General features: G+C 62.4%; 4 protein-coding genes across 5 annotated transcripts; 1 reads left to right on the plus strand and 3 right to left on the minus strand.

The window, feature by feature from the left end:
- The first annotated feature begins 243 nt into the window (after positions 1-243).
- Positions 244-6,711, plus strand: AKT2 (AKT serine/threonine kinase 2). 2 transcript variants are annotated; one of them, XM_057414699.1, is made up of 14 exons: positions 244-304; positions 1,207-1,282; positions 1,395-1,523; positions 2,243-2,354; positions 2,468-2,618; positions 2,724-2,855; positions 2,942-3,007; positions 3,078-3,146; positions 3,294-3,416; positions 3,921-4,049; positions 4,693-4,907; positions 5,429-5,516; positions 5,973-6,075; positions 6,606-6,711. In XM_057414699.1, the coding sequence occupies exons 2-14, from the start codon at positions 1,237-1,239 to the stop codon at positions 6,683-6,685; spliced, it is 1,443 nt and encodes a 480-aa protein (XP_057270682.1). In that variant the 5' UTR covers positions 244-304; positions 1,207-1,236; the 3' UTR covers positions 6,686-6,711. The 2 variants fall into 2 exon arrangements, with proteins under 2 accessions (XP_057270682.1, XP_057270683.1); XM_057414700.1 differs by lacking the exon at positions 2,942-3,007 and having other exon boundaries at positions 6,606-6,704.
- A 1,405-nt stretch (positions 6,712-8,116) lies between these two features.
- On the minus strand, positions 8,117-12,767 carry LOC130602128 (glutaminyl-peptide cyclotransferase-like protein). The gene is made up of 7 exons (XM_057414705.1): positions 12,523-12,767; positions 11,828-11,975; positions 11,095-11,367; positions 9,733-9,888; positions 8,970-9,069; positions 8,755-8,871; positions 8,117-8,262 (listed from the first exon to the last, which is right to left on the minus strand). The coding sequence occupies exons 1-7, from the start codon at positions 12,765-12,767 to the stop codon at positions 8,117-8,119; spliced, it is 1,185 nt and encodes a 394-aa protein (XP_057270688.1).
- A 1,703-nt stretch (positions 12,768-14,470) lies between these two features.
- FBXO46 (F-box protein 46) lies at positions 14,471-17,115 on the minus strand. The gene is made up of 2 exons (XM_057414703.1): positions 16,929-17,115; positions 14,471-16,260 (listed from the first exon to the last, which is right to left on the minus strand). The coding sequence occupies exons 1-2, from the start codon at positions 17,113-17,115 to the stop codon at positions 14,471-14,473; spliced, it is 1,977 nt and encodes a 658-aa protein (XP_057270686.1).
- Positions 17,116-18,593: 1,478 nt separating this feature from the next.
- Positions 18,594-24,425, minus strand: GIPR (gastric inhibitory polypeptide receptor). Its single transcript, XM_057414704.1, is given in 13 exon segments — positions 18,594-18,761; positions 19,017-19,058; positions 19,524-19,701; positions 20,177-20,265; positions 20,575-20,644; positions 20,743-20,803; positions 21,298-21,457; positions 21,597-21,744; positions 22,363-22,466; positions 23,354-23,480; positions 23,482-23,671; positions 23,745-23,832; positions 24,361-24,425. Coding segments are annotated over 13 exon segments (1,482 nt in total). The 5' UTR covers positions 24,418-24,425.
- Between the last annotated feature and the right edge of the window lie 1,965 nt (positions 24,426-26,390).

Below are 26,390 nucleotides of genomic sequence, written 5' to 3' on the forward strand. Positions count from 1 at the left end.
ATGCAAATTAGATGCAAATCCGATGCTTCAAAGGTGTTTTCATGAGCACTGCGCCTGCGCGCCGAGGGGCGGGGCTGCTCTTCGCGCGCATGCGTTCTTTCCGTCGGCGCATGCGCAGCGCGGCCGCTTGGAGGCGAGCGGGGTCGTTCCATCTCCGTGTCCGGTCCCCCCCCCTCCGGTTCCGTGTCCCGCCGCCACCGCCCGCTTCCGTTTCCGCTTCCGCTTCTTCCGCTTCCGCCTCCCGACGCGCCGTTGCACCGGGATGAGCGGCGGGAGCCGGCGGGGCCCGCGGCGTCCATGACAGGTGAGGACCCGAGCCCCCCCGCCAGCGCCATGGACTCGCCCGCCCCCAGCGGTCACCATGGGGACTGCACCACCCGCGCCCCTCCGCGGGGGGGGGAGGGGGGGGCCCGCGCTCTGACCCCTTTCCCCCCCCTCCCTATGGCCTCGCAATGGACTCGCCCGCCGCGGGGTCGGGGATGCGGCGGGGAGCGAACCACGCGCTGCGATGGGGGGGGCTATGGGGGCTCTATAGGGCCCCAGGCGGGTATGGGGGGGTTCTATAGGGCCCATGCAGGCAATGGGGGGGTTCTGTAGGGTCCATGCAGGTCTGGAGGGGTTCTATAGGGCCATGCAGGCAATGGGGTGGTTCTGTAGGGTCCATGCAGGTCTGGGGTGGCTCTATAGGGCCCCAGAAAGATCTGGGGGTGTTCTATAGGGCCATGCAGGCAATGGGGGGGTTCTATAGGGCCCATGCATGCAATGGGGTGGTTCTGTAGGGTCCATGCAGGTGCTGGGGTGGCTCTATAGGGCCCCAGGAAGATCTGGGGGTGTTCTATAGGGCCCATGCAGGCTCTGGGGGCCCCATGGAGCCATGCTGAAGGGGTTTGGGGTGTGCTTTCTTCCCCCCTATGGCTGCGGGGTGTTGGGGTCACTCAGTGGGGGATCCATATCCCAAGGGATGGGAATGGCTGAATCCTTTTTATCCCATTCCATTCCCATCCCATTCCACTCCCATCCTACTCCCATCCCATTCCCATTCCACTCCCATCCCATTCCCATCCCACTCCCATCCCATTCCCATCCCATTCCCATCCCACTCCCATCCCATTCCCATCCCATTCCCATCCCACTCCCATCCCATCCCATTCCCATTCTCATCTCATTCCCATTCCATTCCCATCCCATTCCCATTCCCATCTGCAGGTCCTGGCCAGCCTTAGCCCCGGCGCCGCCATGACCGAGGTGCTGGTGGTGAAGGAGGGGTGGCTGCACAAGCGAGGTGAGACCAGCACCAATGGGGGGGGGGGTGTGTGTGTGTGTCTGTGCTTCCCATCCCAGCTTCCCGCATCCCAACCTCCCCCATCCTAAATCCCCGCATCCCAAATTCCCAGGGGAATACATCAAAACGTGGCGGCCCCGCTACTTCCTGCTCAAGAGCGACGGCTCCTTCATTGGATACAAGGAGCGGCCGGAGAGCCCGGAGCAGGCGCTGCCCCCCCTCAACAACTTCTCTGTGGCCGGTAAAGGGGGGGCAGTGGGGCTGGGGGGGACACGCTGGGCTATGGGGGCTGTGGCCTTGGTGGTCCATGAGGTGTTGGGAGCATCCTTGGTACCCAAAGGGGACACGTTGGGCTATGGGGGATGTGGCCTTGGTGGTCCATGAGGTCATTGGAGCATCCTTGGTACCCATAGGGGACACGTTGGGCTATGGGGGTTGTGGCCTTGGTGGTCCATGAGGTGTTGGGAGCATCCTTGGTACCCATAGGGAACACGTTGGGCTATGGGGGATGTGGCCTTGGTGGTCCATGAGGTGTTGGGAGCATCCTTGGTACCCATAGGGAACACGTTGGGCTATGGGGGATGTGGCCTTGGTGGTCCATGAGGTGTTGGGAGCATCCTTGGTACCCATAGGGAACACGTTGGGCTATGGGGGATGTGGCCTTGGTGGTCCATGAGGTGTTGGGAGCATCCTTGGTACCCATAAGGGGGATGCTGGGCTATGGGGGATGCAGTGTTGGTGGTCCATGAGGTGTTGGGACCCTACTGAGCATCTTGGGAGCATCTCTGGGGTCCTGAGGGCAGCTCTATGGGGACGTTGGTCTCTGGTCCATGGGACACACGAGGAGAAGGGAGGGCAGGGACCGTGCAGCCCCCTGGATGGGGGCCTCCTGCCCTGCTCCCCGGTGCTGGGATCTGGGATGCGGATCCTTGCTCCCAAAGCATCCTGCTTGGAACGCAGAGTGCCAGCTGATGAAGACAGAGCGCCCGCGCCCCAACACCTTCGTCATCCGCTGCTTGCAATGGACAACGGTCATCGAGAGGACGTTCCACGTGGATACCCCGGAGGAGCGGTGCGGGAATGCTGCATTTCCATGGGAATGATGGGGGGAGGTGGGGGAGCGGGGCGGGCAACCAACAACCCCCCCCCAGGCTCCCTCATCTCATCCCTCTTCCCATCCCCTAGCGAGGAGTGGATGCGCGCGATCCAGACGGTGGCCAACAGCCTCAAGCAGCAGGAGCCAGAGGTGGATCCCATGGGATACAAGTGCGGATCCATGGACGGCCCCGGCGCCGAGGAGATGGAGGTGGCCATGGGCAAATCCCGCGCCAAGGCTGTGAGTGGGAACGGGGTCGGGAATGGGAGCGGTCCACGGGATAAAGCTTTGTTACAGGCTTTTCCCATCCCGGATCCGTGAATTCTGGGCTTTTCCCATTCCCAGACCATGAACGACTTCGATTACCTGAAGCTCCTGGGAAAAGGGACCTTTGGGAAGGTCATCCTGGTGCGGGAAAAGGCCACCGGGCGCTACTATGCCATGAAGATCCTGCGGAAGGAGGTCATCATCGCCAAGGTGGGGCCGGGATCCGCGTGGATCCGCACCGGGATCACCCCGGCGTTCCCTGCGGATCCCGGCACTGACTGCACCTCCCTTCCCAGGATGAAGTGGCTCACACCGTGACCGAGAGCCGGGTGCTGCAGAACACCCGGCACCCCTTCCTCACCGTAAGCACCGCCCCCCCCCGCCCCAGCCCCTCCATCCCTATGGAGCTTCCCTAAAATCCCCCTTTTCCAGGCCCTGAAATACGCTTTCCAGACCAACGACCGCCTCTGCTTCGTCATGGAATACGCCAACGGTGGCGAGGTGGGAGCTGCCCCCCTTTATCCCAGTGTATCCCGCTTTATCCCTGAAGTCTCCCTTCAGGAGCGTTCCCCATCATCCACAGGGATTGGGGAGCATTTTAAAGCCTTCCTTGATCCCGATTCTCCCGTTTTCCCTGCCCTTTCCCAGCTCTTTTTCCACCTCTCGAGGGAACGCGTCTTCACCGAGGATCGGGCTCGCTTCTACGGCGCCGAGATCGTCTCGGCCTTGGAATACCTCCATTCCCGGGATGTGGTGTACCGGGATATCAAGGTACCGCTGCCACTTCAGCCCTTGCCTTGGCCCTCCTGCGCCTGGTCCCGATCCCAATCCTGATCCCAGTCCTGGATCTGATCCTGATCCTGGTACTGGGTCTGATCCCGATCCCAATCCTGGTCCTGGTCTTGATCCTGATCCTAATTTCGATCCCTGTCCCGATGCTGTTCCTGGTCCCAATCCTGATTCTGGTCCTGATCCTGGTCCCAGTCCTGGTACTGGGCCTGTTCCTTACCCTGGTTCCAGTCCTGATCCCAGTACCGGTCCTGACCCTGATCCCGGTACCGATCCTGATCCCGGTACCGGTCCTGATCCTGATCCCGGTCCCTCTCTCAGTCCTGATCCTGATCCTGGTCCCAGTCCTGATTCCGGTCCCTATCTGGGCCCCAGTCCAGATCCTGATCCTGGTCCCAATCCTGATCCTGGTTCTGCTTCCCTCCCTGAGCTTTGTGCAGTGGGGGCTGCATCCTTCCCGCTCCATCCCTATTCCTTCTTTTCCAGCTGGAAAACCTGATGCTGGACAAGGACGGGCACATCAAGATCACCGACTTCGGCCTCTGCAAGGAGGGCATCAGCGACGGCGCCACCATGAAGACCTTTTGTGGCACCCCCGAGTACCTGGCGCCGGAGGTATCCATGCCCGTATCCATAGGGATAACACCCCCATAGCGAGCACATCTCTGCCTGTATCCATAGTGATAACACCCCCATAGGGAGGGTATCCCAGCCTCTATCCATCCCCCATAGGGAGGGTATCCCAGCCTCTATCCATCCCATAGGGAGGGTATCCCTGCCTGTATCCATAGGGATAACAACCCCACAGCCCGTATCCATAGCAACACCCCCATAAAGAGCATATCCTTGCCCGTATCCATAGGGATAACAACCCCATAGTGAGCGCATCCCTGCCCGTATCCATCATGATAACAACCCCATAGCCCGTATCCATAGCAACACCCCCATAGCGAGCACATCCCTGCCTGTATCCATCATGATAACAACCCCATAGCCTGTATCCATAGCAACACCCCCATAGCGAGTACATCCCTGCCTCCATCCATCCCATAGGGAGGGTATCCCTGCCTGTATCCATAGGGATAACAACCCCACAGCCCGTATCCATAGCAACACCCCCATAAAGAGCGCATCCCTGCCCGTATCCATAGGGATAACAACCCCATAGCCCGTATCCATAGCAACACCCCATAGCGAGCGCATCCCTGCCCGTATCCGTCGCGATAACACCCCGGGGCCTCATCCTGCCCCCCCGCAGGTGCTGGAGGACAACGACTACGGGCGCGCCGTGGACTGGTGGGGGCTGGGGGTGGTGATGTACGAGATGCTCTGCGGCCGCCTCCCCTTCTACAACCAGGACCACGAGCGCCTCTTCGAGCTCATCCTGCTCGAGGAGATCCGCTTCCCCCGCAGCCTCGCGCCCGACGCCAGGGCCCTGCTGGCCGGGCTGCTCAAGAAGGACCCCAAGCAGAGGTGAGGTGGGGGGGAGGTGACTGATCCTGAGCCCGGTCCTCATCCCGGTCCTGGTCCTGATCCTGGTCCTGGTCCTGATCCCAGTCCTGATCCCGCTCCTGGTCTTGATCCTGATCACGGTCCTGGATCTGATCATGATCCTGATCATGGTCCTAATCCTGGTCCTGATCCTGATCCCGGTTCTGAGCCTGGTCCTGGTCCTGATCCCATTCCTGGATCTGGTCCCAGTCCTGCTCCTGGTCTTGAACCTGGTCCTGATCTGGGTCCTGATCCCAGTCCTCATCCTGGTCCTGGGCTTGATCCTGATTCCAGTCCTTGTCCTGATCCTGATCCCAGTCCTGGTCCCAGTCCTGATCCTGCTCCTGGTTCCAATCCCAGTCCTGATCCCAGTTCTGATGCTGGGTCTGATCCCAATCCCAATCCCAATCCTGGTCCTGATCCCAATCCCAATCCTGATCCCAATCCTGATCCTGGTCCTGATCCCGGTCCCCATCCTGATCCCGGTCCTGTTCCCCGGGCAGGCTCGGGGGGGGGCCCAGGGACGCGCAGGAGGTGATGGAGCACCGCTTCTTCGCGCCCATCAACTGGCAGGACGTGGTGCAGAGGAAGGTGAAGGCCCCCGGGGGCACCCTGACCCCCCCCCAGCACCCAGAGACACCAAACCCCCCTCCTATAGCACCCAAAGGGACCCCAAACACAACCCCCCCCCCAGCACCCAGGGGGACCCAAACCCCTCCACAGCTCCTAAAGGGACCCAGACCCTCCCATAGCACCCAAAGGGACCAAACCCCCCCCATAGCACCCAGAGGGACCCAACCCCCCCCACAGCACCCAGAGGGACCCAACACCCCCCATAGCACCCAGAGGGACCCAACACCCCCCATAGCACCCAGAGGGACCCAAACCCCTTCATAAAACCCAAAGGGACCCCAAAACCCCCATAGCACCCAGAAGGACCCGAACCCCCCATAGCAACCAGGGGGGCCCCATAGCACCCAAAGAGACCCACCACCCCCCAGCACCCAAGGGCCCCCCCGCACTCATGGGTGCCCCCCCCCCCCGCAGCTGGTGCCCCCCTTCAAGCCGCAGGTGACGTCCGAGGTCGACACCCGCTACTTCGATGACGAGTTCACGGCGCAGTCCATCACCATCACCCCCCCCGACCGCTGTGAGCGGGGCCCGGGGCGGGGGGGACCCACACAGGGGCTGGGACCTCCCATTGGGCACCATGGGGGGGCTGGGAGCTTCCATTGGGCACCATGGGGGGGGGTTGGGGGGGCTGGGAGCTTCCATTGGGCACCACTGGGGGGGTTTAGGGGTGCTGGGAGCTTCCATATGATGGGTTTGGGGGTGCTGGGTCCTCCCATTGGGCACCATTGGGGGGAGTTATGGGGTGCAGGGACCCCCATGGGGGCGTTGATGAGGGGCTGGGAGCCCCCATTGGGCACTAGTGTGGGGGACTGGGGTGCTGGGACCGCCATGGGGGTGTTTGGGGTGTGCTGGGACCCCCCACTGGGCACCACTGGGGGGGTCTGGGGGTCCTGGGACCCCCCCAGTTTGGGGGCATTGGGACCTTCTGTTGGGCACCATTGGGGGCACTGAGGTGCAGGGACCCCCAGGGGGGGGTTGGGGTGCTGGGATCTCCCATTGGGGGGGTCTGGGGGTGCCCCCCCCTCACCCCCTCGCTGTTCCCCGCAGACGATGCCCTGGGCTCCCCGGAGGGCGAGCACCGGACGCACTTCCCGCAGTTTTCCTACTCCGCCAGCATCCGGGAATGACGGAGCCGGAGCCGGGGGGGACGGGATGGGACCTAGAGGGCAGGACCCCCCCCCCAATGGGCTCCATCCAGCCCCACGCTGCTGGCTCTGCCGTGAAGCCAATTGGATCCCAAGCGGATCCCAAGCGGAACTCAACGGGATCCCAAGCGGATCCCAACCAGATCCCAGTAGGGACTCAACTGGATCCCAACCGGATCCTAATCAAGACTCAACTGGATCCCAAGCGGATCCCAACTGAACCTCAACCAGATCCCAACCGGATCCCAATCAGGACTCAGCTGGATCCCAAGTGAAACACCAGGATCCCAACCAGGACTCAACTGGGTCCCCACCGGGATTCAACTGGATCCCAACCAGCACTCAGCTGGATCCCAACTGGGATTCAACCAAATCCCAACCAGCACTCAGCCGCATCCCAACTGGATCCCAACCAGGATTCAACCAGATCCCAACCAGCACTCAGCTGCATCCCAACTGGATCCCAACTGGGATTCAACCAGATCTCAACCAGGACTCAGCCTCATCCCAACTGGATCCCAACCGGATCCCAACCAGCACTCAGCCGCATCCCAACTGGATCCCAGCCGGATCCCAACCAGGACTCAGCCTCATCCCAACTGGATCCCAACCGGATCCCAACCAGGACTCAGCCGCAACCCAACTGGATCGCAACCGGGATTCAGCCAGATCCCAACCAGGACTCAGTCGCATCCCAACTGGATCCCAAACGGATCCCAACAAGGACTCAGCCGCATCCCAACTGGATCCCAACCGGATCCCAACCAGGACTCAGCCTCATCCCAACTGGATCCCAACCGGATCCCAACCAGGACTCAGCCGCAACCCAACTGGATCCCAACCGGGATTCAGCCAGATCCCAACCAGGACTCAGTCGCATCCCAACTGGATCCCAAACGGATCCCAACAAGGACTCAGCCGCATCCCAACTGGATCCCAACCGGATCCCAACCAGGACTCATCCACATCCCAACTGGTTTCCAACTGGAATTCCACCAGATCCCAACCAGGACTCAGCTGCATCCCAACCAGGACTCATCCGCATCCCAACCGGAATTCCACCGGATCCCACCCAGATCCCCCCCATGGTTGTGGGGATGGACGCCACCCCCCCTGCCCTGACCCCCCCCCCCACCATTTGGCTTCGCCGGTGCCTTACCCGCGGTGACGGCGTCACTGGATCCCGCTCCCGGTATTCCCGGTATTCCCGGCCGGCCTCACGGGGTGAATTGACTCAAAGTGGGGGGGAGGGGGGGCAAAACGGGGGATCCCCCCTCCCCCACCCCCCTTCCTGCCCCTCCCCCCCCCCCAGGCGGTACGAGCAATAAACCGGGAATTTTTTGGGATTTGGGGCGTTTTTTGGTGCTGTTTTTTGGGGGATCCGGATGCGGCTCCCGGGCAGGGGCGGGGGGCTCAGAGGTGCAGGAATTCCGCCACGAAGACGAGCAGGATGCGGGTGAGATCCACCAGGGTCGGCGGGTGCAGGTTCCGCTCCGTGTCGTCGGGGGTGTGCCAGGCCGGCGGGAAGGGCAGCGGGATCAGGTGCAGCACCGGCACCCCTGCGGCACAGCGCGGCATCAACGGGATAACCGGGTATTTGGGGTAGGGGGTATGGGATAGGGGATAGAGGGAATGGGATATAGGGGATATATGGGATATGGGACATGGGATTGGGATATGGAATATAGGATGTGGGACATGGGATATGGGATATAGGATGTGGGATATTGGATATGGGATATAAGATATGGGATATAGGATATGTGATATAGAATATGGGGTATGGGATATAGGATGTGGTATATAGGATATGGGATATGGGGTATAGGATACGGGATATAGGATCTGGGATATAGGATATGGGATATCAGATATGGGATACGGGATATGGGATATAGGATATGGGATACAGGATATGGTGTATGGAATATATGATACAGGATACGGGATACAGGATATGAGATACAGGATATGGGATACAGGATATGGGATATAGAATATGGGATATAGGATACTGGGTACGGGATGTGGGATGTGGTACCCAGGCGCACCTCTCTGCAGGAAGGGGATGTGATCGTCCTCCACAGGCCCCGGGGCCGGGCTGAGGCGGAAGAAGGGGGGGTCCTGGGGGGTGGCGTGGAGCAGCCCCAGGCGCCGCAGCCGCTGCTCTGGGGGAAGGGGGGAATGTGAGGTCTGAGACCCCCCCCCGTGCCCCACACCCCCCCCAGGTCCTTCACCCCACACACAGCCCCCCCCAGATGCGCACCGATGTGGACGAGGCGCAGGAACCAGTGGTGGGTGCTTGGGAAGTGGCTGTGGATGGCGGGGTCCCGAGCGCCCAACAGGTCCAGCAGCACCAGCAGGCTCTGGGGACAGCAATGGGGCATCAGTGGGGGCATCAGTGGGGCATCAGTGGGGGCAGCAATGGGGCATCAGTGGGGGCATCAGTGGGGCATCAGTGGGGGCAGCAATGGGGCATCAGTGGGGGCAGCAATGGGGTTGTCAACGGGGACATTAATGGGGGATGTCAATGGGGACATTAATGGGGGATGTCAATGGGGACATCAATGGGGGCAGCAATGGGTGTATCAGTGGAGATGTCGATGGGGACATTAATGGCGGATGTCAATGGGGACATCAATGGGGACAGCAGTGGGGACAGCAATGGGGGTGTCAATGAGGACATCAGTGGGGACATGGCGACAGCAATGAGAGCATGGGGACATCAATGAAAACACGGAGACATCAGCATGGGGACCCCACTATGGCCATGGGGACACCAACAGCACCATGGGGACACCACTATGGCCACGGTGACACTGGCATGGCCATGGGGCCCCCCTTGTGCCCGTACGGACTCCCCTGTTCCTATAGGGACCCCACTGTGCCCATAGGGACCCCCCTGTGCCCATAGGGACCCCCCTGTGCCCATAGGGACTCCCCTGTTCCTATAGGGACCCCACTGTGCCCATAGGGACCCCCCTGTGCCCATAGGGACCCCACTAAGCCCAAAGGGACCCCGGGCTCACGATGGCGCTGAGCTGGGTGCCGGGGCCGCCGCGGTGCCGCGTGGCTGCCATGCGCGCCGCCAGGTGCCGGGCCCCGTACAGGGAATCGGTGGCGCTCCAGGCCTCGAAGGCCTCCTCCCCATCCAGGAAGAGGAGCTGCAGCGTGGCCTCGGCGCCCTGCAGGGTAACAACGGGATAATGGGATAACGGGATGGGGGATAACGGGATGGGGGATAACGGGATGGGGGATACGGGATAACGGGATGGGGGATAATGGGATAACGGGATAGGGGATAACGGGATGGGGGATAACGTGATAACGGGATGGGGGATAACGGGACAATGGGATGGGGGATAATGAGATAACGGGATGGGGGATAACGGGATGGGGGATAACGTGATAACGGGATGGGGGATAACGTGATAACGGGATGGGGGATAACGGGACAATGGGATGGGGGATAATGGGATAACGGGATGGGGGATAACGTGATAACGGGATGGGGGATAACGGGATAATGGGATGGGGGATAATGGGATAACAGGATGGGGGATAACGGGATGGGTGATACGGGATAACGGGATGGGGGATAACGGGATAACGGGATGGGGGATAATGGGATAACGAGATGGGGGAAAACGGGATAACGGAATAGGGGATAACGGGATGGGGGATAACGGGATAACGGGATGGGGGATAACGGGATGGGGGATAACGGGATGGGGGATACGGGATAACGGGATGGGGGATAACGGGATGGGGGATACGGGATAACGGGATGGGGGATATGGGATAACGGGATGGGGGATAATGGGATAACAGGATGGGGGATAATGGGATAATGGGATGGGGGATACGGGATGTGGGATACGCGATGTGGGACATGGGATCCCCAATATGGTAGATGGGAATCCCACTATAGCCCATTTCACCCTCATTATGGCCCATTTCACCCCATTATAACCCATTTCACCCCATTATGCCCCATTTCACCCCATTATAACCCATAGGGACCCCATTATAACCCATTTCACCCCATTATAACGCATAGGGACACCACTGTAACCCATAAGGACACATTATATCCCATTTCACCCCATTATAACCCATAGGAACCACATTACGTCCCATTTCAGCCCATTATAACCCATAAAGACCCCATTATAACCCATAGGGGCCCCATTATAACCCATAGGAACCCCATTATCACCCATAGAGACCCCCTTATAACCCATTGCACCCCATTACAGCCCATAGGGACCCCATTCTAACCCATAAGGACCCTATTCCAACCCATAGGGACGCCATTCTACCCCATAGGGACCCCATTATACCCCGAGGGGACCCAACTCTGCCCCATGGGGCCCCCTCCCGGTGCCCACCTCATCCCGGGCGCGGCGCAGGGGCCGCTCGAGCGCTGCTGCCAGCTCGAGGATGGCGGCGCAGGGCGCAGCCGAGTCCACGGCGCCCACGAAGGGGGCGGCCGCCGGCAGCACCTTGGTGTCGTAGTGGCAGGCGAGGGCCAGGCGCCGCGCGGCGCCGGGGGCCGCCGTGGCCACCACGTTGGTGAAGGGGACGGGGCCCCGTGGCGTGGCCGCGGTGAAGGCGTCGAGCTCCACGTGCCAGCCCAGCGCCTCCAGGCAGGCGGTGATGTGCTGTGGGGCGTTAGGCAAGGGGGATCAGTGGGGTCATGGGGGGTCAGTGGGGGTCAATGGGGGTCAATGGGGGGCAATAGGGGTCAATGGGGGTCAATGGAGGTCAATGAGGATCAATGGGGATCATTGGGGGTCAATGGGGGATCAATAGCGATCAGTGGGGTCACTGGAGGTCAATGGGGGTCAATGGGTGTCAATGGTGGACAAATAGGGATCAACATCATCATCAGTGGATGTCAATGGGGATCAATGGGGTCAATGGGGATAAAGAGGTATCAATGGGCATCAATGGGTATCAATGGCAATCAATGGCGATCAATGTCTATCAATGGGGGATCAATGGGGATCAATAGGGATTAATGAGGACCATTAGGGGTCAATGGCAATGAACGGGGATCAGTGGATCCCAACGGGGGTCAATGGGGATCAGTGGGGATCAATGGAGGTCAATGGGTGTTACCTGGCGCACGGCGCGGCTCCCCGGCCCCCCCGGCACCCGCTCCCGCAGGAAGGGCCTCAGGAAGCGCCGCTGGAGCCGGGATGGATCCAAGCGCTCCAGGAGCTGCCGCAGGGACCGGTCCGAGGAGGGGGGGGGCACGGAGGGGGGGAGCTGGAACGGGGGCAAATGGGGAGGGGGTGGTTTGGGTGCCCCTATAACGGGGTGCGGGGGGGTCTGGGTGCTCCCATGATGGGGTCTGGGGGGGTCTGGGTGCCATTGAGGGGGTCTGGGTACCCCTATAATGGGGTCTGTGGGGGTCTGGGTGCCATTGGAGGGGTCTGGGTGCCCCCATGATGTGGTCTGAGGGGATTTGTGGGCCATTGGGGGGTCTGGGGTCCATTGGGGAGATCTGGGTGCCCCCATGATGGGGTCTAGAGGGGTCTCGGTGCCATTGTGGGGGTCTGGGTGCCACTGGGGGGATCTGGGCGCCCCCATGATGGGGTCTAGAGGGGTCTGGGTGCCATTGGGGGGGTTTGGGTGTCCTCATGATGGGGTCTAGAGGGGTCTGGGTGCCACTGGAGGGGTCTGGGTGCCCCCATGATGGGGTCTGAGGGGTCTGGGTGCCATTGGGGAGATCTGGGTGCCACTGGGGGGGTCTGGGTGCCCCCATGATGGGGTCTGGGGCTCGGGGGTTCTCAGGGATGTTGGGGTCCGTGGGGTCCCGATGCCCCCCCCCCTCCCCGCTCACCGGGCCGCGGTCCCGCTCCCCCCGGGGCCAGGCGCTGTAGAGGAGCCCGGCGGCGGCCGCCAGCGCCAGCAGCGGCAGCAGCGGCCGTGGGCAGCGGCGGGGCCGGGGGCAGAGCCCGGCAGCGGCCACCGCGACCGGGACCGGGACCGGGACCGGGCCGGGCCCCGAACCCGCGGCCCGCGGGCGGCGGGACCCTGCGGCGCCCTTCCGCATGGCGAGGGGCGGGGCCGGCGGGAGACGCGGCCGCCGCGAATTGGGCGATGCGGAGGGCTCGGACCCGCCCCCTTCTGGTCCGCGAGCGGCGCGCCCGGAGCCTGGGCGGAGCGGCGTCGGTGTGATGTCATGGGCAACGTGTGACGTCACGGTGACGATCGGGGTGTCCCCGATATGATGTCACCGGCACCCTCCATAGTGTTATTGCTATGGGGCCAGCATCCTCCATGGGGTCACTGCTATGGGGCCAGCACCCTCCATAGGGTCATTGCTATGGGGCCAGCATCCTCCATGGGGTTATTGCTATGGGGCCAGCATCCTCCATGGGGTCACTGCTATGGGGCCAGCACCCTCCATAGGGTTATTGCTATGGGGCCAGCATCCTTCATAGGGATATAGCTATGGGGCAACCACCCCCCATAGGGTTATTGCTATGGGGCCAGCATCCTCCATAGGGTTATTGCTATGGGGCCAGCATCCTCCATAGGGATATTGCTATGGGGCGAGCACCCTCCATAGGGTTATTGCTATGGGGCCAGCATCCTCCATAGGGATATTGCTATGGGGCGAGCACCCTCCATAGGGTTATTGCTATGGGGCCAGCATCCTTCATAGGGATATAGCTATGGGGCAACCACCCTCCATAGGGTTATTGCTATGGGGCCAACATCCTTCATAGGGATATAGCTATGGGGCAACCACCCTCCATAGGGTTATTGCTATGGGGCCAGCATCCTCCATAGGGTTATTGCTATGGGGCCAGCATCCTCCATAGGGTTATTGCTATGGGGCCTGCATCCTTCATAGGGATATAGCTATGGGGCAACCACCCTCCATAGGGTTATTGCTATGGGGCCAGCATCCTCCATAGGATCATTGTCATTGTGCCAGCACCCTCCATAGCATCATTGCTAAGGGGCCAGCACCCTCCATAGGGTTATTGCTATGGGGCCAGCATCCTCCATAGGGTTATTGCTATGGGGCCAGCATCCTCCATAGGGTTATTGCTATGGGGCCAGCATCCTTCATAGGGATATAGCTATGGGGCAACCACCCTCCATAGGGTTATTGCTATGGGGCCAGCATCCTCCATAGGGTTATTGCTATGGGGCCAGCATCCTCCATAGGGTTATTGCTATGGGGCCAGCATCCTCCATAGGATCGTCACTGTGCCAGCACCCTCCATAGCATCATTGCTAAGGGGCCAGCACCCTCCATAGGGTCATTGCTATGGGGGCAGCACCCTCCATAGGGTCACTGCCATGGGGCCAGCGCCCTCTATGAGGCCATTACCATGAGGCCAGCATCCACCATGGGGTCCTCACCATGGGACCAGCACCCTCCATAGGGTCATTGCCATGGGTCCAGGACCCTCCATTGTTCCAGCACCTTCTGTAGGATCATTGCCATGGGGCCAGCATCCTCCATGGGGTCATTGCCATGGGGCCAGCACCCTCCATGGGTCCAGCACCTTCTGTAGGATCATTGCCATGGGGCCAGCATCCTCCTTGGGTCATCACCACAGGGCCAGCATCCTTCGTGGCACCAGCATCCCCACCCCCATGCCAAACTGCCCCCCCCCCCGGCATTTCCACACCAAAATCGCTCTTTTTGGTTTTCATTTTCTTTTCTTCCTCCTCCATCACCCCAACCCCTCGCCCCCCCGCCCTCCCCCGGACCCCCCCATTCCCCCCCCTCCCCCTTCACCTCCCATCGTCACGCCGCGGCGCCGGATGCACCCAGTGGTTATCGTGCAGCCCCACGCGGCAGCCCGGCGCCTCCTTGTCGGGCCGGCGGCAGCACATCCAATAGGAGCGGCCGTAGGGCAGGTCGTGGTGGTAGGGCTTGGGGTGCCAGCGGCACAGCGACACGTCCCCCTTCTCGTAGCGCTTGCGGCACTGCTTGCAGGGGTCGTCGCGGTAGAGCGGGTCCCGGGTCCACCGCGAGTCGGTGGCGCGGACGCCGAAGGTCTCGATGAGGGACTTGAAGTAGTGGCAGGAGCACTTGAGGGCGGCCAGCGCCTGGGTGGGCAGGTAGCTGAAGATCTTCACCATGACGTGCTCCGGCAGCAGCAGCATGTACTGCCGCGGCTCCAGCAGGCGCTGGATCTTGAACCGGATCTCCAGGAAGTCATGGGACACGTGGCGGTACAAGCGGCACAGCGACGGGTCGGCCGCCGCCGACACCGCCTCCGGGTCCGGTGCCGCCGCCGCCGCCGGTTCGTCGGCGATGGGGAAGAGGAAGAGCTGCCCCGGCGGCGGCGGCGGCGGCGGGGAGGGCTCGTCCTTGGGCGCCGCCGGCAGCCTCACCGTCTCCTCTGTCACCTGCTTGGCGCTGTCCTTGCCGTAGAACACGCACTGGTCCACGACGCCAGTCACCACCACGTCCACGTGAAAGCCGGCGGCACAATCCCGCCCCGGCGCCGCCTCCGCCGAGCCCTCGCACGTGTCTGCCTTGGCCGACGGTGACGCCGCACCCTCGCCGCGCACCGCGGTGCTGGCATCGCCGTCCCCACCATCGCCCTTGGGCCCGGCGGCGGCCAGGAGCAGCTCCACGTTGGTGGGGAGCACGTCCCGGGAGGGACTGATCAACCGGTACAGGTCGCACGTGATCTTGTCCTTGGCGCGGCCGCCGGTGCCGGTGCCGCTCACGAACACACAGCCGGGCCGGGCGGCACCGCCAGGATCGGGGCCGGCGGCGGGGCCGGCGCGGGGCTCGCGGCCGCTGGCAATGCGGAAGGCGATGCGGACCTCGCCAGGCGCCGCCGGGGCCGCTGCCGCGGTGCATTCAGCGCCAGGCCTGCACAAGCCGTTGGGCCTGGCGGCGCCATCGCGGTGCCGCGACTCGAAGTGGGCGACGGCCTCGGCCACGCGGCTGCAGTCGGCGGCGCTTGGCGCTTTGGCGTCGCCACCCGGCGCCTCCAGCAGCACCGGGGGGAAGCTCTGCAGCGCCAGCGCCGCGCGCTGCTCCACCAGCGCCACCATCTCCGCCACCGACACCAGCTCGGGCGCCTCAGCCGCCTCCTCGCCGGCGCCCGCCGCGCTCACCTTGGCCTTGACGGGCTCGTGGCAGCGCCGGCGCCGCTTGGCTTTGGAGCTGCCGCTGCCCCAGTTGCCCTTCACCTTCATGGTGCTGGCGCGGGCGCCGCACTGGTGCGCCACAAAGAAAGCCACCTTCTCCTTGGTGTTGCCGGGCTTGATGACGTACCACGTGTCCAGCAGCACCCGGCCCTCCTCTGACGCTGGTGTTGGCGGTGCCGGCGGTGCCGCGGCGGCAGGCTCTGCAGTGCCGGTGCCAGTGCCGGGGGGCGGCGTGTTCTCGGTGTGGCGGCAGGAGGGGCTGAAGGGTTTCTTGGCGCTGCCGGGGCCGGCGCATGGCTTGTTCTGGCTGTAGGTGCCGAAGGGCCGCGGGCACCAGAGCTGCAGCTGCGGGAAGGCGTTGGGCTCCATCAGGGCTGCATGGCACTGCTGGGGCAGCCGCCGCGGCGCCGGCGCTGCCGGGAGGAGAGCGCTGTTAGCGAGGATGCTGGGGCCGCTATGGGGCTGGTATGGGGCTGATGGGGTCAGTATGGGGCTAGTATGAGGTTGATGGGGCTGGTATGGGGCCAGTAAGGACCCCCTATGGGGCTGGTGGGACCAATATGGACCCCCTATGGGGCTGGTGGGAAAAGAACGGACATGCTATAGAGCTTGTGGGACCAGTATGGACCCAATATGGGGCTGGTGGCATGAGAATGGACAAGGTATGGGGCTGGTGGGACCAGTATGGACACACTATGGGGCTGGTGGGACCAGTATGGACCCATATGAAGCTGGTGGGACCACTGTGGACCCGCTATGGGGCTCGTGAGACCAGAATGGACCCCCTGTGTGGCTGGTGGGACAGAATGGACCCAATAGGGGGCTGGAAGGACCAGAATGAAGCCCCTATGGGGCTGGTGGGACCAGCACGGACCCTCTATGGGGCTGTGGGTCCCGCTGTGGGTCCCATGGGGTGACCCCAATGCCCCCCCATGCTTTGCACACGCCCCCCACGCCCCGCCCCCGGCCTCGCCCTCGCCCTCACCGCACCTTGCCCAAGCCCCGCGGCGCCCCTCACCGCCCCTCGCCTGCTGCCACGCCCCCTTAACTACCGCGCCGGCCAATCAGGCAGCCGCCTCACCGGGCAGGTGCCGGGCGCGGCCGCTCCGCCTTCCCCGCGCCGCTTCCGGGGTGCGCCCCCCCCCGCGCGTGCGCACAGCGGCCCCGCAGCGCGCCTGCGCCGCCGCGGAGGGGACGATGGGAGTTGTAGTCCGATGGACGCGGGGGGGGGGGGAGGGAGGGAGGGGGGAGGTGGAGACTCCGCGCATGCGCGATGAGCATAAGGCATCCTAATGCGTCCCGACGCATCCCAACGCATCCTGACGCATCCCAATGCATCCTAACGCATACCCATGTATCCCAACGCGTCCCAATGCGTCCCAATGGATCCCAATGCATCCCAACGCATCCCAACGCATCCCAGTGCATCCCAATGTATCCCAGCGCATCCAAATGCAACCCCATGTATCCCAACGCATCCCAATGCAACCCAACGCATCCCAACGCTTCCCAATGGATCCCAACGCATCCCAACGCATCCCAGTGCATCCCAATGTATCCCAGCGCATCCTAACGCATCCCCATGTATCCCAATGCATCCCAATGCAACCCAACGCATCCCAATGCATCCTAACGCATCCCAATGTGTCCCAATGGATCCCAAAGCATCCCAACGTATCTCAACGGATCCCAACACATCTCAACACATACCAACGCATCCCACTGCCTCCCAGTGCATCCTAACGCATCCCCATGTATCCCAACGCATCCCAATGCAACCCAATGCATCCTAACGCATCCCCATGTATCCCAACGCATCCCAACGCATCCCAATGCATCCTAACGCATCCCAATGGATCCCCAACGCATCTCAATGCATCCCAACGCATCCGAATGGATCCCCAACGCATCTCAACGCATCCCAACACTTCCCAGCGCATCCCAGTGTATCCCAACACATCCTAATGCATCCCATTGCATCCAAATGCATCCCAACTTATCCCAGCATATCCCAGTGCATCCCAACGTATCCCAGTCCATCGCAATGTATCCCAGTGCATCCTAACGCATCCCAATGCATCCCAAGTATCTCAACGCATCCCAATGCATCTCAACGCATCCCAACACTTCCCAACGCATCCCAGTGCATCCAAATGCATCCCAACTCATCCCAAAGCATCCCAGTGCATCCCAACACATCCCAATGCATCTCAATAAATCCCAACACATCCCATCCTAAAGCATCCCAGTGCATCCCAACGCATCCCATTGCCCCCTCCCCGTTCATTCCACTGCACTCTCAGCGCCACCACCTGTATTTTTAGGGTTCAGACCTGGGGACCCCCCCCGAGACCCCCCCCAGCACCCAGAGGTGTCATGGACCCCCCCTCCACCCCCCCCAGCACCCAAAGGTGTCAGGGACCCCCCTCCAACCCCCCCAGCACCCAGAGGTATCAGGGACTCCCCTCAACCCCCCCCAGCACCCAAAGGAGTCGGGGACCCCCTCTCCACCTCCGCCCAGCACCCCAAGACCCCCCCCCAAGGCATCGGGCCCCCCCGAGGACCCCCCCAGCACCCAAAGGTGTCCGGGACCCCTCCTCCAATCCACCAAGACCCCACCAAGACCCCCCCAAAGGTATCGGGGACCCCCCCAAGACCCCACCCCCAAAGCATGGGGACCCCCCCAAGACCCCCTCCCCCCACAGTCCATGGGGACCCCCCCATCCCCTCTGCCCCCCTCCCCCCCTCAGCAGACGCTCTCGGCGCCCTCGTGCCCCCCGGTCCCGGGGGGGGGCGGTGGTCGCTGCCCCCCCACGGCCACGTAGCGGCGGGACCCGAGGGGGGGGGCCCGGGGGGGGCGGCGGGGGGCGGCGAGGCGGCCGCGCTGCCACCAGCGGCGCACCTCGGCCTGCACCTGAGGCACAGCGCCGCGCAGCGTCCGAACGGGGAACGGCAGCGTCCGAACGGGGAACGGCAGCGTCCGAACGGGGAACGGCAGCGTCCGAACGGGGAACGGCAGCGTCAGGACGGGGAACGGCAGCGTCAGGACGGGGAACGGCAGGGAACGACAGCGCCACGACAGCGCGACACAGCGTCAGGACCGGGAACGACAGCCTCACGACAGGACGCGACACGGACCCCTCCCCCCCGTAGCACCCCAGTACCGCACCTCCTTGTTGACGAAGCAGTAGAGGACGCTGACAACAAGGCCCTGAGGGGTGGGGTATATCGCGATATATCGTGAACACCCGCCATTGCAAGAGCCACCCCTCCATCGCACCCCCCATGGCCATTCATGTGTCATATCCCATAACCCATACCCCATACCCCATATCCCATATCCCAAAGCCCACATCCCATACCCCAAATCCCATATCCCACATCCCATATCCCATATCCCATACCCTATATCCCATATCCCACACCCCATATCCCATACCCTATATCCCATATCCCACATCCCATACCCCAGACCCCATATCCCATATTCCATACCCTAAATCCCATATCCCATGCCCTATATCCCATATCCCACATCCCATATCCATTACCCCATATCCCACATCCCATACCCCATACCCCTTATCCCATATCCCATACTTGATCCCACATATTGCATACCCCATATCCCCTATCCCGTACCCCATATCCCGTACCCCATACCCCAACCCCGTACCCCACACCCTGTACCCCACCCCCGTATCCTCCTCCGTGCCTGGGACGAGGACAGCAGCACTTGCAGGCAGAGCCGCACCAGGCGCAGGGACCCCCCCCCGGGCCCGTCCCCAGCCAAGGCAAAGGCGACTTCGTGCACCCCCAGCAGCGGGATCAGCGTCAGCGTGGACCGGGCCAGTCTGGGGGGGGGACACACGACACGATGGGGACCCCGGGGGGCCGACAGGGACCCCCCGAGGGAGGACATGGATGGGGATGGGGACCCCGATGTCCTCACTGACCCCAATGCCCCCACCTGACCCCAGTGTCCCCACATGATTCCAGTGTCCTCACCTGACCCTGCTGTCCCCATGTGACCCCAAAGTCCTCACCTGACCACACTGTCCTCACCTGACCCCAATGTCCCACGTGACCCTGCTGTCCTCACCTGACCGCACTGTCCCCACGTGACCCCAATGTCCTCACCTGACCACACTGTCCTCACGTGACCCCAATGTCCCACGTGACCCTGCTGTCCTCACCTGAACACGCTCTCCTCACCTGACCGCGCTGTCCCCACGTGACCCCGCTGTCCTCACCTGACCCTGGTGTCCCCAAGTGACCCCGCTGTCCTCACCTGACCCTGGTGACCCCAAGTGACCCCGCTGTCCTCACCTGACCCTGGTGTCCCCACGTGACACTTGGTGCGCCCGGACCTTGGCCACGAGGATGCGGACGATGCGGATGAAGACCACGAAGTTCACCTGAGGACACGGAGACAGCGGCCGTGACACCCCCCTGGCCCCTAGCACAGCCCCCCCATGGCCCCCCCATGGCCCCCCCATAGCCCCCCATGTCCCCCCCGTCCCTCCATGACCCCCCTATGCGCCCCCATGTCCCCAATATCCCCCCACATGTTCCCCCATATATCCCCTCCATATCCCCTCCATGTCCCCCATGTCTCCCCCATAATATCCCCCCAATGTCCCCCCATATTCCCCCCATATCCCCCCCATACCCCCCCCCATGTACCCTCGTATCCATCCCCATGACCCCCCTGTCCCCCCACCCACCGCCACGGCCGCCAGGATGGGGCACCGGATGATCCACCACACGGCCGCCTTCTCGTTCCTCTCCCAGCAGCTGCCATGGGGCCCGGTCACCCCCGTTGGGGACCCCGAGGAGCCAAGGGGGGGGGGGTGTGCATGGAAAGGGGGGTGGGGGGGGTCTGGGGGCCTCACCCCTCATTCTCGTAGAGGTACCGCACCACCACCCATGGCACCACAAAGAGCAGGGGGGCACCTGCAGGGGAGGAGGTGGTGGGGATGTGGGATATGGGATCTAGGGATATAGGTATGGGATATGGGATATAGGGTATGGGATATGGGGTGTGGGATCGAGGGGTATGGGATATGGGGTATGGGATTTGGGGTATGGGATATGGGATGTGGGGTAGGAGATATGGGATATGGGGTATGGGGTATGGAATATGGGATATAAGGGTATGGATTATGGGAAATTGGGTATGGGATATGGGATATAGGGATATGGGATATGCAATATGGGATATAGGGATCTGGGATATAGGGATATGGGATCTGGGATCTGGGATATGGGGTATGGGATATGGGTTACAGGTATATGAGATATGGCATATGGGATATGGCATATGGGGTATGGGATATAAGGATATGGGATATAGGACATGGGATATAAGGATATGGGATATGGGTTATGGGATACAGGGATCTGGGATATAGGGATATGGGATGTGGGATGTGGGACCCGGGGCTCACCCCACCCGAGGAGCAGGAATGCCGGCAGGCAGCGCTCTCCGGAGAAGGCCGCCAGCACCAGCAGCTTGTGCAGGAAGAGCCCCTCTGCCAGCAGCCACCCGTAGTTGGCTCCCACGCAGTACTGGGTGACGGCCTGGGCCAGGCGGCACCCGGCCACCGCCTGCACCGGGACGGCCCCGGGACAGCGCCATGCGGGGGAGCAGGGGGGGCAATGGGGACCGAGCTCCCCCCCCCCCCGTTGTGTCCCGTATCCCGCTGCATCCCAGCATCCCCCCCCCGCCCTTTGGTACCCTCCGCACCTCGAGGCGCAGCCCCTGCAGCGGGTGCGCGCTCCCGGCTGCCAGGCGGCGCTGCAGGAGCGCGTCCCGGGTGAGGATGGAGCCGGCGCGGAGCACGAAGGACACGAAGAGGTTGGCGTGGATGAAGTTGCGGGTGCAGCGCAGGCGCCTGGGCAGCAACGGGGGGGGGGTGCAGGGGGTGGTATCGCCCCATAGCGGGGGGGTCACATCACCATGTGTGCCCATCACTATGGGTGTCCCCATCACCATGTGTGCCCATCACTATGGGTGTCCCCATCACCATGTGTGCCCATCACTATGGGTGTCCCCATCACCATGTGTGCCCATCACTATGGGTGTCCCCATCACCATGTGTGCCCATCACTATGGGTGTCCCCATCACCATGTGTGCCCATCACTATGGGTGTCCCCATCACCATGTGTACCCATCACTATGGGTGTACCCATCACCATGGATGCCCATCACTGTGGTTGTACCCATCACCATGGATGCCCATCCCTATGGGTATCCATCACTATGGGTGCCCATCACCATGGGTATCCATCACTATGGGTGTCATCATCACTATGGGTGCCCATCACTGTGGGTGTCCATCACCATGGGTGTCCACCACCATGGGTATCCATCACTAGGGGTGTCCCCATCACTTTGGGTGCCCACCACTATGGGTGCCCATAGCTATGGGTACCCCATCACTATGGATGCCCATCACTATGGGTGTCCCCATCACTATGGATGCCCATCACTATGGGTGCAGGTCGGTACCTGAAGAGCAGCAGCAGAAGCAGCGCCAGGACCAGGGCGACGAGGGACAGGGAGTACCCGACGGTGTAAAGCAGCCGGAGCTGCTCCAGCAGCCAGGCCTGGCGCTGCGGGACAGCACCGGCACCGGGGCCGTGGGTCCATGGGGCAGGGACCAGGGGACACGATCCAGCACCATAGGAACACAGCACGGAGTTAATGGCATGGGATGGAGGGGCACGGGAGGGGATGGAGGAGCACAGGGTGGGATGCAGGAGCACGGGATTGGATAGAGGAGCACAGGATGGGATGCAGGAGCACGGGATTGGTTGGAGGAGCACACACGGGGTGATGGCACCCGCAGAGCCCGGGACCCGGCACAGCGCACGGCACAGCTTGACATGGACCAACGCAGCGCGGAGCTGCACGCTCCGGCGCATCCCAGCATCCCCCCGTTCATCCCACGCTGCCTCATCCCAGCGCATCCCGGCTCATCCCAGCACGGGGCACGGCAGCGTGACACAGCCCAGCCCGGCACCTCCACCTTGTGCCGGCGCACCATAGCCCCCCATAGACCCCTTAGCCTCCCATAGAACCCCATACCACCCCCAGAGCCCACATACCCCCCATATCCCCGAAGCCCCCATACCCCTCATAGCCCCCATACCCCCCATAACCCCCAAAGCCCCCATAACCCCCATAGCCCCCCATAGCCCCCATAGACCAATAGCCCCCCATTGCCCTCATACCCCGAATAGACACTCATACCCTCAAAAGCCCCATACCCCCTCATACCGCCCATACCCCCCATAGTCCCCATAGCCCCCCATAGCCCCCATACTCCCCAAAGCCCCCATGCCACCCATAGCCCCCATAGCCCCCCATAGCCCCCATAACCCCCATGCTCCCCATCCCCCCCATACCCCCCATAGTCCCCATACCCCCAATAGCCCCATACTCCCCATATCCCCCTATATCCCCCATAGCCCACATACCCCCCCCATAGCCCCCATACCTGCAGCGGCTGCTCGGGCGCGGGGTCCTCGCACTGTCCATGGTCCTGCCACGGCCGCCCGGTGCCGTCGCTGACCCAGCGCCCATCGGGGCCGCAGCGCCGGAACACGAACCCCCCCTGCACTGTGCCCGGTGTCACCCCGCGGGGCTGCCCCATAGATGTGACCCCCATCTGCCCCCACCTTCCTGCCCCCCATCTCCCCCTGTGTACCTCGGTGGTGCCAGGGCAGGTAGGGGGGGCAGGGGACGCTGGCGGTACTGTTGGGGGCCGCATCCCCCCAGCACGCGTAGAGGTCGAAGCTGCGGTTGCAGACGGGCCCTGGGGGGGGGCGGGGAGTCAGAGGGGGGGTGGGGGGCACCTTGACCTCCCCCCCCCCATTGCCGGGGCTCACCAGGGGCAGGGGGGTCGAGGCGCAGGTGCTGCTCGCAGGCCTGGCGGTACCGGAGCCACGCGGCGAGGGTGGCGTGGGCAGAGCGGTCCTGTGGGACACAGGGATGGAGGCATTGGGATGGAGCCATGGGGATGGAGCCATGGGGATGGAGGCGTTGGGATGGAGGCATTGGGATGGAGCCATGGGGATGGAGGCATTGGGATGGAGCCATTGGGATGGAGTCCTGGGGATGGAGTCCTGGGGATGGAGCCATTGGGATGGAGGCATTGGGATGGAGCCATGGGGATGGAGTCCTGGGGATGGAGTCCTGGGGATGGAGCCATTGGGATGGAGGCATTGGGATGGAGCAATTGGGATGGAGGCACTGGGGATGGAGGCATTGGGATGGAGGCACAAGGGATGGAGCCATTGGGGGTGTAGCCATTGGGATGAAGCCATTAGGATGGAGGCATGGGGATGGAGCCATTGCGATGGAGTCATTGGGATGGAGTCATTGGGATGGAGGCATGGGGATGGAGCCTTTGGGATGGAGCCATTGGGGATGGTGCCATGGGGCCACCTCCGTAGGGCCACCCCTTGGGGGCATAGATGCACACTTGGGGGTCCCGGCTCTCACCTCAGCCCCACGCAGGACCCGGTGGAGCAGGGAGGGGGCCATTGCCCAGTGCCCCATGGCAACAGCTCCTGTGAGGGGTCAGCACCATGGGGATGGGGGGGCAGCACCACGTGTCCCTTGTGCCCCCCCCCTTGACCCCCCAATGGCCTGTGCCCCCCCATGTTCCGGTGCCCCCCAAATCCCTCATTCCCCCCCATATCCTTTATCCCCCCTATATCCCTCATTCCCCCCAATATCCCTTATCCCTCCCTATATCCCTCATCCCCCCCATATCCGTTATCCCTCCCCATATCCCTTATCCCCCCCCCCGTATCCCTAGTGACCCCCCCCATCCCTTGTCCCCTCCTCATCCCTTATCACCCCCTTTGTCCCCCCCATGTCCCGGTCCCCCCCCCCGGACCCCCCCTGTCCCCGGTACCTGCTCCTGGCTGGGCTCCGCAGCCCTCGGGGCACCGGCACCGGCGGCACCGCCCCGGGATGGGCGGGGGACGGGAGGGGGGGGGGGTTTGGTGGAGCAACGTGACCCGGGGCGGGGGGGCACCCGGCAGGGTCCCATTGTCATTATGGGGGTGCCATTGTCACTATGGGAACCCCATTGTCACTATGGGGGTGCCAGCATCACTTTGGGGGTCCTATTGTCACTATGGGAACCCCATTGTCACTATGGGAGTGCCAGCATCACTTTGGGGGTCCTATTGTCACTATGGGAACCCCATTGTCACTATGGGGGTGCCAGCATCACTTTGGGGGTCCTATTGTCACTATGGGAACCCCATTGTCACTATGGGGACCCCATTGTCACTATGGGGGTGCCAGCATCACTTTGAGGGTCCCATTCTCACTATGGGAACCCCATTGTCACTATGGGGGTGCCAGCATCACTGTGGGGGTCCCATTGTCACTATGGGAACCCCACTGTCACTATGGGGGCCCCATTGTCACTATGGGGGTCCCATTCTCACTATGGGAACCCCATTGTCACTATGGGGGTCCCATTGTCAATAAGGGAACCCTATTGTCACTGTGGGGGTGCCAGCATCACTGTGGGGGTCCCATTGTCACCTTGGGGGTCCCAGTCTCAATAAGGGGGTCCCAGTGTCACTGTGGGAATCCTATTGTCACTGTGGGGGTCCTGGTGTCACTTAGGAGGGGTCCAGTATCACTAAGAGGGCCCCAGTGCCAATTAAAGGGGTCCCAGTGTCACTATGGGGTCCCTCCAGCATCACCTAAGGCGTCCCAGTGTCAATGAGGGGTCCCAGTGTCAATTAGAGGGGTCCCAATGTCTCTCAAGGGAGTCCCATTGTCACTATGGGGTCCTCAGTATCATTTAGGGGGTCCCAGTGCCAATTAAAGGGGTCCCAATATCATTTAGGGGGTCCCATTGTCACTATGGGGGTCCCAGTATCATTTAGGGGATTCCAGTGCCAATTAAAGGGGTCCTAGTATCATTTAGGGAGTCCCATTGTCATTATGGGGGTCCTAGTGCCACTTATAGGGGTCCCAGTGTCATTTAGGGGGTCCCATTGTCACTATGGGGGTCCCAGAACCATTTAGGGGGTCCTAGCATCACTACGGGGGGTCCAGCATCACTGGGAAGGGTCCCAGCATCACTGTGGGGGTCCCAGCGTCTCTATGGGGGTCCCAGCGTCGCTATGGGGGTCCCAGCATCACTGTGGGGGTCCCATTGTCACTATGGGGGTCCCAGCGTCACTGTGGGGGTCCCAGCATCACTGTGGGGGTCCCATTGTCGCTATGGGGGTCCCATTGTCATTGTGGGGGTCCCATTGTCGCTATGGGGGTCCCATTGTCGCTATGGGGGTCCCATTGTCATTGTGGGGGTCCCATTGTCACTATGGGGGTCCCAGCGTCACTGTGGGGATCCCAGCATCACTGTGGGGGTCCCATTGTCGCTATGGGGGTCCCATTGTCGCTATGGGGGTCCCAGCGTCACTGTGGGGGTCCCAGCATCACTGTGGGGGTCCCATTGTCGCTATGGGGGTCCCATTGTCATTGTGGGGGTCCCATTGTCG

This window comes from Pezoporus wallicus, unplaced genomic scaffold, assembly GCF_028554395.1.
Source record: "Pezoporus wallicus isolate ANWC-B61680 ecotype Strahan unplaced genomic scaffold, APGP_CSIRO_Pwel_v1 contig_14099, whole genome shotgun sequence".
Taxonomy (NCBI): domain Eukaryota; kingdom Metazoa; phylum Chordata; class Aves; order Psittaciformes; family Psittacidae; genus Pezoporus; species Pezoporus wallicus.

Bases quoted from the DNA above. Each gene is read 5' to 3' on its own strand.
- AKT2 (XM_057414699.1), top strand. From the start codon at position 1,237: ATGACCGAGGTGCTGGTGGTGAAGGAGGGGTGGCTGCACAAGCGAG. The intron at 1,524-2,242 runs GTAAAGGGGGGG...CTTGGAACGCAG, and splicing joins CAACAACTTCTCTGTGGCCG to AGTGCCAGCTGATGAAGACA. The intron at 2,355-2,467 runs GTGCGGGAATGC...CCCATCCCCTAG, and splicing joins GTGGATACCCCGGAGGAGCG to CGAGGAGTGGATGCGCGCGA.
- LOC130602128 (XM_057414705.1), bottom strand. From the start codon at position 12,767: ATGCGGAAGGGCGCCGCAGGGTCCCGCCGCCCGCGGGCCGCGGGTTCG. The intron at 9,889-11,094 runs GTGGGCACCGGG...GTTACCCTGCAG, and splicing joins TGCGCCGCGCCCGGGATGAG to GGCGCCGAGGCCACGCTGCA. The intron at 8,263-8,754 runs GTGCGCCTGGGT...GCTGTGCCGCAG, and splicing joins CATCCCCTTCCTGCAGAGAG to GGGTGCCGGTGCTGCACCTG.
- FBXO46 (XM_057414703.1), bottom strand. From the start codon at position 17,115: ATGCGCGGAGTCTCCACCTCCCCCCTCCCTCCCTCCCCCCCCCCCCGC. The intron at 16,261-16,928 runs GTGAGGCGGCTG...TCCTCCCGGCAG, and splicing joins CCGCGCCCGGCACCTGCCCG to CGCCGGCGCCGCGGCGGCTG.